The 19,472-nt window shown below is 48.0% G+C and overlaps 1 protein-coding gene across 1 annotated transcript in view; it reads left to right on the forward strand.

Moving 5' to 3' along the window:
* Positions 1 to 19,472, forward strand: part of fntb (farnesyltransferase, CAAX box, subunit beta) — a 37,323-nt gene continuing 17,851 nt past the window's right edge. Inside the window, 7 exon segments of the mRNA XM_031836805.1 lie at positions 1 to 251; positions 1,468 to 1,532; positions 6,687 to 6,759; positions 6,917 to 7,008; positions 11,482 to 11,628; positions 14,425 to 14,508; positions 18,946 to 19,032. Coding sequence (XP_031692665.1) covers positions 153 to 251; positions 1,468 to 1,532; positions 6,687 to 6,759; positions 6,917 to 7,008; positions 11,482 to 11,628; positions 14,425 to 14,508; positions 18,946 to 19,032 — 647 coding nt within the window. The 5' untranslated portion in view covers positions 1 to 152.

Genomic DNA, 19,472 nt, shown 5'->3' on the forward strand with positions numbered 1-19,472 from the left:
TATGTCTTAGGAAACCCCGCCTATTTTCCCGGAAGTAACTGTCAAACTGACCGTGTAGCACTGATTGTACTACATCTGTTGATAAGCAGAGAAAAGTAGGTAGATAGGGGGAAATAACGGTACACTTTTAAACAAACTCACATAAAACAATAATGGAAAGTGTATCCTCGCCGTTACGGTGCTTCGGCGAATGTCACACCGCGGAGAAATACACGGATGACGGAGTGGAGACCGTGACTTCGGTAGAACAGGTAAATTAAGCCAGTTGACGGCCGGATTAGCCCCGTTAGCTGCCATGGCTAACAAACATTGTTGTCAAGCTACACTGGAGGCAAGAAGTGATGAGTTGCGTAATCATAAACAAGTGTTTTTTTTTTTTACCTGCTTTTAAAATCACTTGCATTTTGTTGAGACATGCCAAGCTAAAATGTTTGTATTCTACTGCCATTTTACTTTATGTTCGTATTGTTCGTTTTTTCCTATTTCCTATTGTTGGATTGTCGAGAATGAACATGCAAGTAACCATTTCGTTGTACGATGTATACCATGAGTATCTAGTTAGCATTAGCCGCAGCTGTAATGTAATTAACTCCATGGCTGGCTAGCTAGCTGGCTAAGATTTTTAATAGAAGACGATTAGTCGATACAAGGGTGTGGATTGGCAATGCAGACATCTTAAATGCTATGAATACTTTTTTCATTATGTCAAAATATACATTCCTTATCAATTCTAAGGAGTGTTTATCAAAATACGCACATTTTTTGTTTGTTCTAGTCCAGCACTGACACGTGGGATTCAACTAATCAAGGGCTTGATTAGTTAAAGCTGTAAACGGTTGTACAAAACAGTAACAGAGCGCCTTGCCACCCCCGGTTCGTTAAAAAGTTGAGGGATTGGGCTGGTGAAATGTAATCCGTCACAAATGTATACACATAAATATGGATGGAAGGATTGACCAGCCATGATATCAAAATAAATGATAGTTTAAATTTTTGGGGGGAGACTATGGTGTTTATTTTATTTGTTTAACAACATTAGAGTAAAACAAGCTTATTGTGGGTTCTGATGGTGTATCACAGTTGAACTCACTCATGAGGCATTTAGAAGTTATATTCTTCAAGAATCAATGGGTACATATTATTAATTTATAAGTCAAAAAATGGATGTTGCAAAGACTGATAGCCCCTTAAGTCAGGTTCTGTCAGTGCTTGCTTAGAACAAAACTGTGCACCCTCAGGGGGAAGTGAGAGAAACTGCTCCAATGTTGTCATTCTGGATAAAGACTGTTTTGTATGGTCAAGAAAGGACAGCCAATTCTAGTGTTTTGCTGCCGTCCATAATGTAAAAAAAAAAAAATTATAACAATTAACAGGTGTGCATGCAGTCAGTTTCATTCTCATGCCTGGTTAAAGCTCTCATTTTTAGTTTTGATTTGTGTCTCACTCAAACATCTTATTTTTATCCAGAGAAAAGTCGAACGCAGTATTCAAGAAGTAGTCAGTGTTTACAAACAGATACACAGCTTACCACAGTAAGTACACGTTTGACTTCATTCTCTGCTTTTCAGCATGATCACAGTCTTTGTTTTGTATGTGATAATCTGTCATTGCTTTGAATCCTACTTGGCTATGTCCTTTACCTGAAATGTGACCAAATATTACAAGACCTGAGTTGTAGTCCTTTTTTTTGTGTGTGAACATTTTGAGAATACAATAAAATACTGGGAGTAAGACGAATTCATACAAGTCAAAGTTATCTACAGGGTTGTTAACATTTCACTCTTCTGAACAAGTTGTCTACAGGGTTCTTAAAGTTTCACCTTTCTGAAGAAACTCTAGCCAGTAGATCCGACCTGCTTGCTTACAGCTGAACTAGGGTCGGACAGACTTCCTGTGTAGATTATGACACAGCGGAGATGGCGTGAGATATGGCTCGGAAAACATATCCCAACTGTTACACCAAGAAGATTGAACGACTGCTAAAAAGACTAAAAACACCATCACATTCTTCTGTGTTAACAGTTGGGATAATGGGACAATTCAGAGTACAAAGCATTTCTCATTCCTGGATTGATGTATGTTTTCTGAGCCATATCTCACACCGTCTACGCTGTGTCTTAATCTACACAGAAAGTCTGATCTGCGAAACAAACCCAAGCTCTGGAGCGGGGCGTGGTTCGGTCTGGAGCGGGAGCGGGGCGCGGTTCGGTCTGGGGCGGTGCGCGGCTCGGTCTGGGCGGTGCGCGGCTCGGTCTGGGGCGGTGCGCGGCTCGGTCTGGGGCGGTGCGCGGCTCGGTCTGGGGCGGTGCGCGGCTCGGTCTGGGGCGGTGCGCGGCTCGGTCTGGGGCGGTGCGCGGCTCGGTCTGGGGCGGTGCGCGGCTCGGTCTGGGGCGGTGCGCGGCTCGGTCTGGGGCGGTGCGCGGCTCGGTCTGGGGCGGTGCGCGGCTCGGTCTGGGGCGGTGCGCGGCTCGGTCTGGGGCGGTGCGCGGCTCGGTCTGGGGCGGTGCGCGGCTCGGTCTGGGGCGGTGCGCGGCTCGGTCTGGGGCGGTGCGCGGCTCGGTCTGGGGCGGTGCGCGGCTCGGTCTGGGGCGGTGCGCGGCTCGGTCTGGGGCGGTGCGCGGCTCGGTCTGGGGCGGTGCGCGGCTCGGTCTGGGGCGGTGCGCGGCTCGGTCTGGGGCGGCGCGCGGCTCGGTCTGGGGCGGCGGGCGGCTCGGTCTGGGGCGGCGGGCGGCTCGGTCTGGGGCGGCGCGCGGCTCGGTCTGGGGCGGCGCGCGGCTCGGTCTGGGGCGCGGTGCGCGGCTCTGTCTGGGGCTCGGTCTGGGGCGCGGTGCGCGGCTCGGTCTGGGGCGCGGTGCGCGGCTCTGTCTGGGGCTCGGTCTGGGGCGCGGTGCGCGGCTCGGTCTGGGGCGCGGCTCGGTCTGGGGCCGGCTCGGTCTGGGGCGCGGCTCGGTCTGGGGCGCGGTGCGCGGCTCGGTCTGCGCTTTGACTGACTGACTTACCGACCAACCGACGTGTCCCGAATGACGTCCTAGATCGCGTGTCAAACTCATTCCACGGCGGGTTTTCATTGCTTCCTTGTACTTGTTTCTGTCCTTTTCTCTCCATTCAAAGCACCACCACTGTTTTCGCCACCATGACCGAGTGAGTATGTCAACATGTATTTAGTCAACGCTTTTATCCCAAAGCAACTTACAGTAGTGGGTTTTCCTATGTTTGGGACTCTAACCTACGACACAGGAACACGTAATATTTCAGTGTTAAAGCTGGAGTCGTTTGGCTCATTCAGTGTTTCCGCTGGAGTCGTTTGGCTCATTCTGCGTTAAAGCTGGAGTCGTTTAGCTCCTTCTGTGTTTTTGCTGGAGTCGTTTAGCTCCTTCTGTTTTAAAGCTGGAGTCGTTTAGCTCATTCAGTGTTTCCGCTGGAGTCGTTTATCTCAGTCAGTGTTTCCGCTAGAGTCGTTTAGCTGTGGCACAGCGCCACGGCCCCCCCCAAAAAAAATGGACCGTGAAAACGTCTTTCTGTTCACTTTGAAGATGCTGGGACAGTCCACATTTGACTTCCCCTGCAAACTAAATAAGTAAATGAATAGACCAATCTGACAGCTCCATAGTAGAATATTTGATCTATTTATCTAGTTGGCTTGTTGTGGTGTGTTCTATGTGAGAGATCTCGAGGCGCATTCAAGTTACAAGTGCCATAGGGAGGTAAACATGCATTCTGACAAGCAGTCAATGCACAACAATTCTTGCAATAACAGGTTTAATGGCCTTTGTTAAAAAGATTGGGTTCCCAGCTTTCCATTCCTACTTTTAATTTTATTTTTTTATCAACTCCATAAATATGTGCGAACTTTTACTATTTCAAGCCTGGAGTTTTTAGCAGCGGCATAGCTAAGCACGTTACTGTTCAGCGGTTCAATTAGCTTTGAACGTGTCAGGCTAAATGTAACACGGGTCAAATCTAATCTTAGTTGTGAAATGTATCCAATTACAACAGGTGTAGACTTCACTGTAAAATGTATCCAATTAGAACAGGTGTAGACTTCAATGTAAAATGTATCCAATTACAACAGGTGTAGACACAATTCCTGGAAGCTGAAAATATCCCATTTCTTCCATGGCTTGCGTACTCACCAGACATGTCACCCGTTGAGCATGTTTGGGATGCTCAGGATCATTGTGCACGACAGCATGTTCCAGTTCCCACCAATATCCAGCAACTTCGCATAGAGGAGTGTGACAACATTCCACAGGCCACAATCAACAGCCTCATCAACTCTGTGAAAGAGATGGTGGGCACACCAGATACTGACTGGTTGTCTGATCCACGCCTCTACTAAAAAAATAAAAATAAAAATGTTATCTGTGACCTGCAGATGCATATCTGTATTCTCAGTCATGTGAAATCCATAGATCAGGGCCTAATTAATTCGTTTCAATTGACTGATTTTCCTTATAGAAACTGCAACTAAGTTAAAATATTTTCAAATAGTTGCTTTTATAATTTTGTTCTGTATAATTTACTTACTGCAATTCTGTTACCGGGTGTAAATCCACTTAATTTAGGGTAGTTAAATCCAAAATAGATTTTAAAAAAAATCTCGATGGGGTCATGTTATTAGCTGACACTCCATTCATTCTGCAGATATCTTTAAATCATAATTCGGAGCAGATATTTAAGTTTTAGAAAAACCTGGTTGTATAAGGACCCGAGGGATGATTTTACTGTAATTCTGGTACCAAACCTCATCTACACAGTTGTTCCTGTAAATGTGTTTTTGTAAATTGTTTATAAGTACTACTTGTGCATGGAGTTGTATGGTTCAACTTTGAAGTCAATGTCCATTACTGTGGTATTGCCCTTCTATGAAACTACTGTGATGCTTTAATATGTGTGTCTGTGTGAGATTACTGTCGTGTCGGGATTTTATAATTGTACAGTGACTCTGTGATAATGATATGCCAACTGATCCGTGACTAATCCTCAGTACTGAATGGTACTGGCTCTTATCCTCTCTGTCCCCCCCCCCCTACTGGGAGAGGAGGAGGAGTGTCAGGGGTCTGATGTCATACACACAAACACACACTCTTTCTCACATACACACACACACACCACAGTCTAAAGCAGGGGAATGGAAGTGAGAGTGTCACCTTTGGCACCTGCAGATCAACAGTACTGAGCTGAGAGTTAGTAACTGGGAGAGAGGAGAGAGATGATTTTATTTTGAATTCTGCTGAGAAATCACTCTAAGTCTCTATAGTTTTAAAATGCCAACCGTATTCATAATGTGTGTTTGATAAAGTAAAGGGTAAAGTAAAAAAATAAATAATTTTTAGGTACCCCAACTTATTTAGCTTGCTCTGTGTGTGTATACTGTGTTATGTTTGTTTGTGTCCTATATTAGAATGTGTGCTACCTCGGTTTATGTATCCTAACTGTGTTAAGCTAGCATTAGCAACCATAACGTAGCCTGGTCCCAGATCTGTTTATACTTCTAGCCTGCTCCATTGCTCGTTGTCATGGCAACGAGTGACACGGAGCTGTGATGATGGCACAAACACACTGGTACTCTGGCTAAACCATGTTGTGGGTAGGCTACATGTATAGATAATTTCTTCTGTTTTTTTTCTCCACTCCAGAGTCTTTGTGCATTTTCACTATTGTATCGACAAGCATTACGACATGCACACGTATAGATTTACACTCTTGTGTTTCTCCTCAGGCCCACTGGGTTATTGATCTTCAGTGTGTTGTCTCCTCAGGCCCACTGGGTTATTGATCTTCAGTGTGTTGTCTCCTCAGGCCCACTGGGTTATTGATCTTCAGTGTGTTGTCTCCTCAGGCCCACTGGGTTATTGATCTTCAGTGTGTTGTCTCCTCAGGCCCACTGGGTTAGTGTTTCTGGGCTATTGATCTTTAGTGTGTTGTCTCTTCAGGCCCACTGGGTTAGTGTTACTGGGTTATTGATCTTCAGTGTGTTGTCTCCTCAGGCCCACTGGGTTATTTATCTTCCGTGTGTTGTCTCCTCAGGCCTACTGGGTTATTGATCTTCAGTGTGTTGTCTCCTCAGGCCTACTGGGCTATTGATCTTCAGTGTGTTGTCTCCTCAGGCCCACTGGGTTATTGATCTTCAGTGTGTTGTCTCCTCAGGCCCACTGGGTTAGTGTTTCTGGGCTATTGATCTTTAGTGTGTTGTCTCTTCAGGCCCACTGGGTTAGTGTTACTGGGTTATTGATCTTCAGTGTGTTGTCTCCTCAGGCCCACTGGGTTATTTATCTTCCGTGTGTTGTCTCCTCAGGCCCACTGGGTTATTTATCTTCCGTGTGTTGTCTCCTCAGGCCTACTGGGTTATTGATCTTCAGTGTGTTGTCTCCTCAGGCCTACTGGGCTATTGATCTTCAGTGTGTTGTCTCCTCAGGCCCACTGGGTTATTGATCTTCAGTGTGTTGTCTCCTCAGGCCCACTGGGTTAGTGTTTCTGGGCTATTGATCTTTAGTGTGTTGTCTCTTCAGGCCCACTGGGTTAGTGTTACTGGGTTATTGATCTTCAGTGTGTTGTCTCCTCAGGCCCACTGGGTTATTTATCTTCCGTGTGTTGTCTCCTCAGGCCTACTGGGTTATTGATCTTCAGTGTGTTGTCTCCTCAGGCCTACTGGGCTATTGATCTTCAGTGTGTTGTCTCCTCAGGCCCACTCTATTGAGGGACCAGCACTACCAGTACCTGAAGAAAGGATTACGTCATCTCTCCGACGCTTATGAGGTAGGCCGATGTACTGCGTGATTTAGTATTTCCCACAAAGCACAGAGTAACGATAGACTCTAACCCCCTCCATTAATCTCCACTGGCCTGTGCAGCTGTTGCCTAGTTTTGTCCCAGTACTCTAAAATTGGCTGCCTGTATTCCCTATCCTTACTAGTGTCTGGACGCCAGCAGGCCTTGGCTGTGCTACTGGATTCTACACAGTCTGGAGCTGCTGGAGGAACCTGTGCCCACCGCCATCGCCTCAGAGTAAGTACAGCAACCGTGCGCTACACTAGAGGTAGGCTACTCCTGGTCCTGGAGTCACTTCATGTTTTTAATTCAACCGACCTGGAAGACCAGAGATGTGTTGGAATACCCATACGAACATACTGTATACTACATACTGTATTTACTATTACTTTGTTTTAGTATACTGTAAACGAACGGTATCTTTCAGTGTACTAGCGCTTCGCCTGTCTACCTCGAAGTTGCTGCTGTTGCTATGCAACATCTTGCTAGCTTGTTAGCATAACAAATGACTAGCTACACATCTTACGACTTCATTAAACCATGTCTGTTTGAGAATACACAATGACTATACCACTTAGCTAAGCTAAGAATGACGTGGATAATCATGTCAATAAACGTTAGATAGTTAGCAGTATATTACCTATATGCTAACTAAGTTCCATGTATTAGTAGCCAACTAACGTTAGGTAGATGGCGAACATACCAGAACGTACAACCAACTGCTGTAATGATATGCGGTTCATGATGCTAGCGTAGCTAACAAACTGTCAACCAACGTAACTTATTTGAAAAGTCATTACATCGCTTAACATTTTCTTAACATTTTTCATAATTAGTTAAAGCAATGAATTTGTATCCGCTGTCTTCGGACTTCTGCTGCATATTTTCCGCCATTTTTCTTCAAATCTGAAAACGATGTGAAGCCACGCCCATTTCCTGAAGAATTGCATTATGGGCCCCAAATAGCACGGAAATAGTCTCCACTGCTTGTATACTTCGTATTTTGATCAATGTTGTACGACATCCGGGAACTTTTGGAAACTATATCCAATAAGCATACTATATACTCAATTTATGTCACAAATAGTATGGTTAGTGCAGTTAGTATTTATTTTACCTTTATTTAACTAGGCAAGTCAGTTAAGAACAAATTCTTATTTTCAATGACGGCCTAGGAACAGTGGGTTAACTGCCTGTTCAGGGGCAGAATGACAGATTTGTACCTTGTCAGCTCGGGGGTTTGAACTTGCAACCTTCCGGTTACTAGTCCACCGCTCTAACCACTAGGCTACCCTGCCGAGTATTGTAACACAGCGCAGCTGAATTTAGACAATCACTGAACTGATCAATTAGCTCAGTTGGTCAGGTGTGGTGCCTAATTGGAACAAAATCCTGCAGTACCTGCGGCTCCTCCGGAACAAGGTCGCCCCACCCACTACGCTACACTACCCACGCTACCCTAACAAAATGCAAGTGTACAAATGATGACTGGTTAGAGCTGCTGCCCTACTATAATACAGACCTACTGGTCATCACTGTCTACCTACTGCGGGTACATGCAGCCTACTCTGTACCCTGATGCTGGCCAAACAGCCTCTCAACCTACAGCCCTTAGAATGCATTTTATTCTATTCTCGCCAAACCTCTGGCGCCCGCCTCTGTCTTTTCAGAGTCGGTACGGTGATGCCAGCCAAGACAACCCACTAGCCTCTGTCTCAGCATTGCAATGCCAAGCCAACCCACCGGCTGGCACTGCCCTTAGAATGAATACTGTGGATGTGTTGGGGGGCAGGTAGTCTAGCGGTTAGAGTGGAAAATACCCGAAAGGTGAAAACTCTGTCCTTGTGCAAGGCACTTGACCCTAATGTACAGCATCCCTGGAGCACTACTGTGGCTGACCTTGTAAAACTACACATTTAACTGCACCTATCATACTACTATGACTGACCCTGTAAAACAACACCTATTGTACTACTATGACTGACCCTGTAAAACAACACCCATCATACTACTATGACTGACCCTGTAAAACAACACCTATCGTACTACTATGACTGACCCTGTAAAACAACACCTATCATACTACTATGACTGACCCTGTAAAACAACACCCATCATACTACTATGACTGACCCTGTAAAACAACACCCATCATACTACTATGACTGACCCTGTAAAACAACACCCATCATACTACTATGACTGACCCTGTAAAACACCCATCATACTACTATGACTGACCCTGTAAAACAACACCCATCATACTACTATGACTGACCCTGTAAAACAACACCCATCATACTACTATGACTGACCCTGTAAAACAACACCCATCATACTACTATGACTGACCCTGTAAAACAACACCCATCATACTACTATGACTGACCCTGTAAAACAACACCTATCATACTACTATGTCTGACCCTGTAAAACAACACCTATCATACTACTATGTCTGACCCTGTAAAACACCTATCATACTACTATGTCTGACCCTGTAAAACAACACCTATCTCCGTCTCAGTACTGTAATACCGAGCCAACCCACTGGTGCTCGTCTCAGTACTGTAATACCGAGCCAGCCCACTGGTGCTCGTCTCGTCTCAGTACTGTAATACCGAGCCAACCCACTGGTGCTCGTCTCAGTACTGTAATACCGAGCCAACCCACTGGTGCTCGTCTCAGTACTGTAATACCGAGCCAACCCACTGGTGCTCGTCTCAGTACTGTAATACCGAGCCAACCCACTGGTGCTCGTCTCAGTACTGTAATACCGAGCCAACCCACTGCCCTTTGCCGTCAACCCCCCCCCACTGCCCTGTGCCATCAACCCCCCCCCCCACTGCCCTGGGCCATCACGAGGCTCTGTAGCCTGAGTTGGGGAGGTTAGAGTGGGCAGACTGGCAGGAAAGTGTGGATTAGATACTCTTTCCCCCCCATGTGCTATTGTGACTAGAGGGGGTAGCTTCAATCTTCTCTCTGTGGTCATTGATGTGCTTTATGGTCAAGTGTCTGGGGGAAATAGTCCTACTCTAGTGGATACATGACATATAGGCCCAGTACGTGGTCATCAATGATGGGCTTATCATGAAGTACATATGCCTACCTCAGAAACATCACAGATTGTTTTCAGGCTGTCTCAGTCCGTACCCGGCTGTTGGAGAGATTAGTTTTGCCTTTTCAGTTTACAATATAAACAGTATTTTAGGATTTTGTGTGTTCCCCCTGACGATGTGATCTGCTTTGCAGTGTAACTCACATTGCCCTCTCTGCCCCTCCAGTGTGTGTGTGTGTAACTCACATTGCCCTCTCTGCCCCTCCAGTGTGTGTGTGTGTAACTCACATTGCCCTCTCTGCCCCTCCAGTGTGTGTGTGTGTAACTCACATTGCCCTCTCTGCCCCTCCAGTGTGTGTGTGTGTGTGTGTGTGTGTGTGTAACTCACATTGCCCTCTCTGCCCCTCCAGTGTGTGTGTGTGTAACTCACATTGCCCTCTCTGCCCCTCCAGTGTGTGTGTGTGTGTAACTCACATTGCCCTCTCTGCCCCTCCAGTGTGTGTGTAACTCACATTGCCCTCTCTGCCCCTCCAGTGTGTGTGTGTGTGTGTAACTCACATTGCCCTCTCTGCCCCTCCAGTGTGTATAACTCACATTGCCCTCTGCCCCTCCAGTGTGTGTGTGTGTGTGTGTGTGTGTGTAACTCACATTGCCCTCTCTGCCCCTCCAGTGTGTGTGTGTGTAACTCACATTGCCCTCTGCCCCTCCAGTGTGTGTGTGTGTGTGTAACTCGCATTGCCCTCTCTGCCCCTCCAGTGTGTGTGTGTGTGTGTAACTCACATTGCCCTCTCTGCCCCTCCAGTGTGTGTGTGACTCACATTGCCCTCTCTGCCCCTCCAGTGTGTGTGTGTGACTCACATTGCCCTCTCTGCCCCTCCAGTGTGTGTGTGTGTGTGACTCACATTGCCCTCTCTGCCCCTCCAGTGTGTGTGTAACTCACATTGCCCTCTCTGCCCCTCCAGTGTGTGTGTGTGTGTGTGTGTAAATCACATTGCCCTCTCTGCCCCTCCAGTGTGTGTAACTCACATTGCCCTCTCTGCCCCTCCAGTGTGTGTGTGTAACTCACATTGCCCTCTCTGCCCCTCCAGTGTGTATAACTCACATTGCCCTCTGCCCCTCCAGTGTGTGTGTGTAACTCACATTGCCCTCTGCCCCTCCAGTGTGTGTGTGTAACTCGCATTGCCCTCTCTGCCCCTCCAGTGTGTGTGTAACTCACATTGCCCTCTCTGCCCCTCCAGTGTGTGTGTGTGTGTGACTCACATTGCCCTCTCTGCCCCTCCAGTTTGTGTGTGTAACTCACATTGCCCTCTCTGCCCCTCCAGTGTGTGTGTGACTCACATTGCCCTCTCTGCCCCTCCAGTGTGTGTGTGTAACTCACATTGCCCTCTCTGCCCCTCCAGTGTGTGTGTGTGTGACTCACATTGCCCTCTCTGCCCCTCCAGTGTGTGTGTAACTCACATTGCCCTCTCTGCCCCTCCAGTGTGTGTGTAACTCACATTGCCCTCTCTGCCCCTCCAGTGTGTGTGTGTGTGTAACTCACATTGCCCTCTCTGCCCCTCCAGTGTGTGTGTGTGTAAATCACATTGCCCTCTCTGCCCCTCCAGTGTGTGTGTGTGTGTGTGTGTAACTCACATTGCCCTCTGCCCCTCCAGTGTGTGTAAGTTCCTGGCGCGGTGTCAGAGTCCTACTGGGGGTTTTGCTGGAGGTCCATGTCAAGCTGCCCACCTGGCTCCCACCTACGCTGCGGTCAACGCACTCTGTATCATCGGCACCCAGGAGGCATACAACATTATCAACAGGTACTACTACATTATCGGCGGGTACAGTTACTACAACATTATCGACAGGTACTACAACATTATCGACAGGTACTACAACATTATTGACAGGTACTACAACATTATCGACAGGTACTACAACATTATTGACAGGTACTACAACATTATTGACGGGTACAGTTACTACAACATTATTGACAGGTACTACAACATTATCGACAGGTACAGTTACTACAACATTATCGACGGCTACAGTTACTACAACATTATTGACGGCTACAGTTACTACAACATTATTGACGGGTACAGTTACTACAACATTATCGACGGCTACAGTTACTACAACATTATTGACGGCTACAGTTACTACAACATTATTGACGGGTACAGTTACTACAACATTGTCGACGGGTACAGTTACTACAACATTGTCGACGGGTACAGTTACTACAACATTGTCGACGGGTACAGTTACTACACCATTATCGACGGGTACTACAACATTATCGACGGGTACAGTTACTACAACATTATCGACGGGTACGACACCATTGTCGACGGGTACAGTTACTACAACATTATCGACGGGTACAGTTACTACAACATTATCAGCGGGTACTACAACATTATCGACAGGTACAGTTACTACATTATCGACGGGTACGACACCATTGTCGACGGGTACAGTTACTACAACATTATCGACGGGTACAGTTACTACAACATTATCGGCGGATACTACAACATTATCGACAGGTACAGTTACTACAACATTATCGATGGGTACGACACCATTGTCGACGGGTACAGTTACTACAACATTATCGACGGGTACAGTTACTACAACATTATCGGCGGGTACTACAACATTATCGACAGGTACAGTTATTACATTATCGGCGGGTACGACACCATTGTCGACGGGTACATTTACTACAACATTATCGACGGGTACAGTTACTACATTATCGACGGGTACGACACCATTGTCGACGGGTACAGTTACTACGGCATTATCGACAGGTGCTACAGCATTGTCGACGGGTACAGTTACTACGGCATTGTCGACAGGTACTACAGCATTGTCGACGGGTACTACAACATTATCGACGGGTACGACACCATTGTCGACGGGTACGGTCGCGACTACAACATCAAAAGAAAGAAGTCACATTAAACAACCAATTCTCGGGAGCTTCCCGAGTGGCACAGTGGTCGAAGGCAGTGCTAGAGACGTCACTACAGACCTTTTACTTCAAACTATTTGTCTCTAGTGTCTGCCAACCGAACGTTGTGACGACTGAGCGTGACACACGTGTTGCCATAGCAGCAATGTTTTATAGTAACCCTCCCTCTTCTTCCCTCCCTCCTACCTCCCTCCTTCTTTCCCTCCCTCCATCCTACCTCCCTCCCTCTTCTTCCCTCCCTCCTACCTCCCTCCCTCTTCTTTCCCTCCTCCTACCTCCCTCCCTCTTCTTTCCCTCCCTCCTACCTACCTCCCTCCTTCTTTCCCTCCCTCCCTCCTACCTACCTCCCTCCTTCTTTCCCTCCCTCCCTCCCTCCTACCTCCCTCCTTCTTTCCCTCCCTCCCTCCCTCCCTCCTACCTCCCTCCTTCTTTCCCTCCCTCCCTCCCTCCTACCTCCCTCCTTCTCTCCCTCCCTCCTACCTCCCTCCTTCTTTCCCTCCCTCCCTCCCTCCCTCCTACCTCCCTCCTTCTTTCCCTCCCTCCCTCCCTCCTACCTCCCTCCTTCTTTCCCTCCCTCCCTCCTCCTACCTCCTCCTTCTTTCCCTCCCTCCCTCCCTCCCTCCTACCTCCCTCCTTCTTTCCCTCCCTCCCTCCTACCTCCCTCCTTCTTTCCCTCCCTCCCTCCTTCTTTCCCTCCCTCCCTCCCTCCCTCCCTCCCTCCTTCTTTCCCTCCCTCCCTCCCTCCTACCTCCCTCCTTCTTTCCCTCCCTCCCTCCCTCCTACCTCCCTCCTTCTTTCCCTCCCTCCCTCCTCCTACCTCCCTCCTTCTTTCCCTCCCTCCCTCCCTCCTACCTCCCTCCTTCTTTCCCTCCCTCCCTCCCTCCTACCTCCCTCCTTCTTTCCCTCCCTCCCTCCTCCCTCCCTCTTCTTTCCCTCCCTCCCTCCCTCCCTCCTACCTCCCTCTTCTTTTCCCTCCCTCCCTCCTCCCTCCCTCCTTCTTTCCCTCCCTCCCTCCTCCTCTTTCCCTCCCTCCCTCCCTCCTTCTTTCCCTCCCTCCCTCCTTCTTTCCCTCCCTCCCTCCCTCCCTCCTTCTTTCCCTCCCTCCCTCCCTCCCTCCTTCTTTCCCTCCCTCCCTCCCTCCCTCCTTCTTTCCCTCCCTCCCTCCCTCCCTCCTTCTTTCCCTCCCTCCCTCCCTCCTCCTTCTTTCCCTCCCTCCCTCCCTCCCTCCTTCTTTCCCTCCCTCCCTCCCTCCCTCCTTCTTTCCCTCCCTCCCTCCCTCCCTCCTTCTTTCCCTCCCTCCCTCCCTCCCTCCCTCCCTCCCTCCCTCCCTCCCTCCTTCTTTCCCTCCCTCCCTCCCTCCCTCTTCTTTCCCTCCCTCCCTCCCTCCCTCTTCTTTCTCTCCCTCCCTCCCTCCTTCTTTCCCTCCCTCCCTCCCTCCCTCCTTCTTTCCCTCCCTCCCTCCTTCTTTCCCTCCCTCCCTCCTTCTTTCTTTCCCTCCCTCCCTCCTTCTTTCCCTCCCTCCCTCCCTCTCTCCCTCCCTCCCTCCCTCCCTCCCTCCTTCTTTCCCTCCCTCCCTCCTTCTTTCCCTCCCTCCCTCCCTCCCTCCTTCTTTCCCTCCCTCTTCCCTCAGGGAGAAGTTGCTCTCCTTCCTGTTCTCTGTGAAGCAGCCAGATGGGTCCTTTGTGATGCACATAGGAGGAGAGGTGGACGTCAGGTGAGTGACGAAGTTGAGCAGCCTTCCATCGCCATGGTTTCACTGTTAGTGGAGCAGACATCACTGATATGTGATAACAATGTTTCTCTCGATCTCTTTCAAATCAAATTTTATTAGTCACATGCGCCGAATACAACAGGCGTAGGCCTTGCAGTTCTGTCTCACGCTTTGTCTCTCTCTCTCGCTCTGTGTGTCTCGTGCTCTCAAAAAGAAATGTTCTTTATTGGCATGATTTAACAATGTACATATTGCCAAAGCTTACTTTGGGGATTTGCAATATTTACAATTTAATCAACAATATTGTCAACAGTAACAACAATAAATGGTCAAAATAACCATACATTGAACAATAATCACAAAGGACATTGGTCTGCAGGTTGTTTGGTCTGTCAGACACTGTCCCTCATCTTATGGCAGGCAGCATTGTAGTGCGCTTCCAACCCACGGCTCTCTGCGTCCTCCCCCAACAGGACGGGTAGCCTACTCTCATCAGAGGGTTTCAACTTTGTGGAAATACTCTCAGATAGCTTAAAGGATTGGATAAGCATAGGTGATAAGTACCGTACTCCAGTTCTTTTAAATCCACACGGCCAGCATTGGCAGAGGAAAGGAGGTCGAAGTATTGGATTGGAATCCATCCTTAACCGTCAGCAGCTGGGCTGAGAGAGACGAGGGTTCCACAACTTTTTTTTTTTTTTAATGTAAACTTTATTAAACTAGGCAAGTCAGTTAAGAACAAATTCTTATTTACAAAGACGGCCTAGGAACAGTGGGTTAACTGAACTCTCTTAATTGTTTTATATCATTTTTCCATTTTGTCAGGAAATGCAGCTCTGTCTCGGGTTCTGCTGATGGAAAAATGGTGCTGGAGGAGATGGCCTCCGTTTTACGGTCTCCTAACTAATTGTGCTATTATGTGGTTTTTGTGGGGGTTTTTTTTTGCGATATTTGTCAAATATTTTGTACATAATGTTTCTGCAACCGTATCTTACGTCAGAAAAGAGCTTCTGGATATCAGGACAGAGATCACTCACCTCGGATTAAACAAAGAGCTTCTGGATATCAGGACAGAGATCACTCACCTTGGATTAGACAAAGAGCTTCTGGATATCAGGACAGCGATCACTCACCTCGGATTAGACAAAGAGCTTCTGGATATCAGGACAGCGATCACTCACCTCGGATTAGACAAAGAGCTTCTGGATATCTGGACAGCGATCACTCACCTCGGATTAGACAAAGAGCTTCTGGATATCAGGACAGAGATCACTCACCTCGGATTAGACAAAGAGCTTCTGGATATCAGGACAGCGATCACTCACCTCGGATTAGACAAAGAGCTTCTGGATATCAGGACAGCGATCACTCACCTCGGATTAGACAAAGAGCTTCTGGATATCAGGACAGCGATCACTCACCTCGGATTAGACAAAGAGCTTCTGGATATCTGGACAGCGATCACTCACCTCGGATTAGACAAATTTATTCAACAACAACAAGCAGGACTCTCACGTTATTCTCCAAACACCCCACAGGGCCGACATCCCAATTATTCGCAAAAGGAAGCGATGCAGAGGACGAAGAGCCGGATGCCTCGTCCGGACCCGCAGAGGACGAAGAGCCGGATGCCTCGTCCGGACCCGCAGAGGGCGAAGAGCCGGATGCCTCGTCCGGACCCGCAGAAGACAACTAGGAAAGCTGCCGTTACCGTCAATATTACTCGCCAACGTGCAGGCATTGGACAATAAACTAGAAGAGGTACGATCACGAATATCCTACCAACGTGCAATCATTGGACAATAAACTACACGAGGTACGATCACGAATATCCTACCAATGGGACAAACTGTAATATCCTATGTTTAACGGAATTGTGGCTGAATGACGACATGGATAATCAGCTAGCTGGATACACGCTGCACCGGCAGGATAGAACAGCACACTCCGGTAAGACGAGGTGGGGGGGGGGGGGGTCTGTGCATATTTGAAACAGCTGGTGCATGAAATCTAAGGCAGTCTCTAGATTTTGCTCGCCTGAAGTTGAGTATATTGTGATAAACTGCAGGCCACACTACTTGCCTAGAGTTCTCAGCTATACTTTTCGTGGCTGTTTATTTACCACCACAGACAGATGCTGGCACTAACTCAGTCAGCTGTATAAATGTGCAACTAAAGGGGAAAAAAATTCTAGATAACCTGTACTCCACACACCACAACTCTATCCTCCTGATTCCTGCTTACAAGCTAAATTAAAGCAGGAAGCACCAGTGACTCGGTTTATTAAAAAAAGTGGTCAGATGAAGCAGATGCTAAACTACAGGACTGTTTTACTAGAACAGACTGGAGTATGTTCCTGGGATTCTTCCCATTGAGTAGTACACCACATCAGTCGCTGGCTTTATCAATAAGTGCATTGAGGACGTCGTCCCCACAGTGACCGTACGTACATATCCCAACCAGAAGCCATTGATAACAGGCAACATTCGCACTGAGCTAAAGGCTAGAGCTGCCGCTTTCAAGGTGTGGGACGGGACTCTAACCGGGAAGCTTACAAGAAATCCTGCAATGACCTGCGACGAACCATCTAACAGGCAAAGCATCAATACAGGACTAGGATTGAATCATACTACAACGGCTCAGACACTCGTCGGATGTGGCAGGGCTTGCAAACTATTATAGACCACAAAGGGAAGCACAGCCGCGAGCTGCCCAGTGACACGAGCCTTCCAGACGAGCTAAATCACTTCTATGCTCGCTTCGAGGCATGCATGAGAGCATCAGCTGTTCCAGACGATTGTGTGATCACGCTCTCCGTAGCCAACGTGAGTAAGACATTTAAACAGGTCAACATTCACTCTGTGGGGCCAGATGGATTACCAGGACGTGTACTCTGCTCCGGGCATGTGCTGACCAACTGGCAGGTGTCTTCACTGACATTTTCAACATGTCCCTGATTGAATCTGTAATACCAACATGCTTCATGCAGACCACCATAGTCCTTGTGCCCAAGAACACAAAGGCAACCTGCCTAAATGACTACAGACCTGTAGCACTCACGTCTGTAGTCATGAAGTGCTTTGAAAGGCTGGTAATGGCTCACATCAACACCATTATCCCAGAAACCCTAGACCCACTCCAATTTGCATACCGCCCAAACAGATCCACAGATGATGCAATCTCTATTGCACACTGCCCTTTCCCACCTGGACAAAAGGAACACCTATGTGAGAATGCTATTCATTGACTACAGCTCAGCGTTCAACACCATAGTGCCCTCAAAGCTCATTAATATGCTAAGGACCTTGTGACTAAACACCTCCCTCTGCAACTGGATCCAACTGGACGGGTCGCCCCCAGGTGGTGAGGGTAGGTAGCAACACATCTGCCACGCTGATCCACTGGAGCTCCCCAGGGGTGCGTGCTCAGTCCCCTCCTGTACTCCCTGTTCACCCAGGACTGCATGGCCAGGCACAACTCCAACACCATTAAGTTTGCAGACGACACAACAGTGGTAGGCCTGATCACTGACAACGATGAGACAGCCTATAGGGAGGAGGTCAGAGACCTGGCCAGGTGGTGCCAGAATAACAACCTCTCCCTCAACGATTGTGGACTACAGGAAAAGGAGGACCGAGCACGTCCCCATTCTCATCGACGGGGCTGTTGTGGAGCAAGTTGAGAGCTTCAAATTGCTTGGTGTCCACATCAACAACAAACTAGAATGGTCCAAACATGGTCTCTCTCGTTATCTTTCTTGGTCTCTCTCTGTGTTGTAGGAGTACGTACTGTATATTAATCCCTACCTCTCTCTCTGTGTTGTAGGAGTACGTACTGTGTATTAAGCCCCACCCCTCTCTCTCTGTGTTGTAGGAGTACGTACTGTGTATTAAGCCCCACCCTCTCTCTCTCTCTGTGTTGTAGGAGTACGTACTGTGTATTAAGCCCCACCCCTCTCTCTCTGTGTTGTAGCAGTACGTACTGTGTATTAAGCCCCACCCCTCTCTCTCTCTGTTGTAGCAGTATGTACTGTGTATTAAGCCCCACCCCTCTCTGTTGTAGCAGTACATACTGTGTATTAAGCCCCACCCCTCTCTCTCTCTCTCTGTGTTGTAGGAGTACGTACTGTGTATTAAGCCCCACCCCTCTCTCTCTCTGTGTTGTAGCAGTACATACTGTGTATTAAGCCCCACCCCTCTGTGTTGTAGCAGTACATACTGTGTATTAAGCCCTACCTCTGTGTGTTGTAGCAGTATGTACTGTGTATTAAGCCCCACCCCTCTCTCTCTCTGTGTTGTAGGAGTACGTACTGTGTATTAAGCCCCACCCCTCTCTCTCTGTGTTGTAGGAGTACCTACTGTGTATTAAGCCCCACCCCTCTCTCTCTGTGTTGTAGGAGTACCTACTGTGTATTAAGCCCCACCCCTCTCTGTGTTGTAGGAGTACCTACTGTGCTGCGTCAGTGGCGTCTCTCACCAACATCATGACACCCACACTGTTCCAGGACACTCCCACGTGGATTGTCAGGTACTGTAGTATAGCGCTCAGCCAGACCACTTATTTCATGTCTGTCTATCGAACTGGTGTTCCTTTTTGATAATTAACATTTCAGTTACATCATAAGAATAGGACAGTCATACTGTGAGTTAAATGGACTGTAATAATTACAAGGGTTTGGTCCCCTGTACTTTAGAAAAATAACTTCGTAGTGATCATGTGTTTACACCGTTCTGTAGAAAGACAGTGAATGCCTACCATGTTGTCTTCCTCATGCCTACCCACTCTCTGCTACCGTGATGTCTCCTTCCTGTCTTCCTCATGCCTACCCACTCTCTGCTACCGTGATGTCTCCTTCCTGTCTTCCTCATGCCTACCCACTCTCTGCTACCGTGATGTCACCTTCCTGTCTTCCTCATGCCTACCCACTCTCTGCTACCGTGATGTCTCCTTCCTGTCTTCCTCATGCC

The sequence above is a fragment of the Oncorhynchus kisutch genome, linkage group LG12 (genome assembly GCF_002021735.2).
Source record: "Oncorhynchus kisutch isolate 150728-3 linkage group LG12, Okis_V2, whole genome shotgun sequence".
Lineage (NCBI taxonomy): Eukaryota > Metazoa > Chordata > Actinopteri > Salmoniformes > Salmonidae > Oncorhynchus > Oncorhynchus kisutch.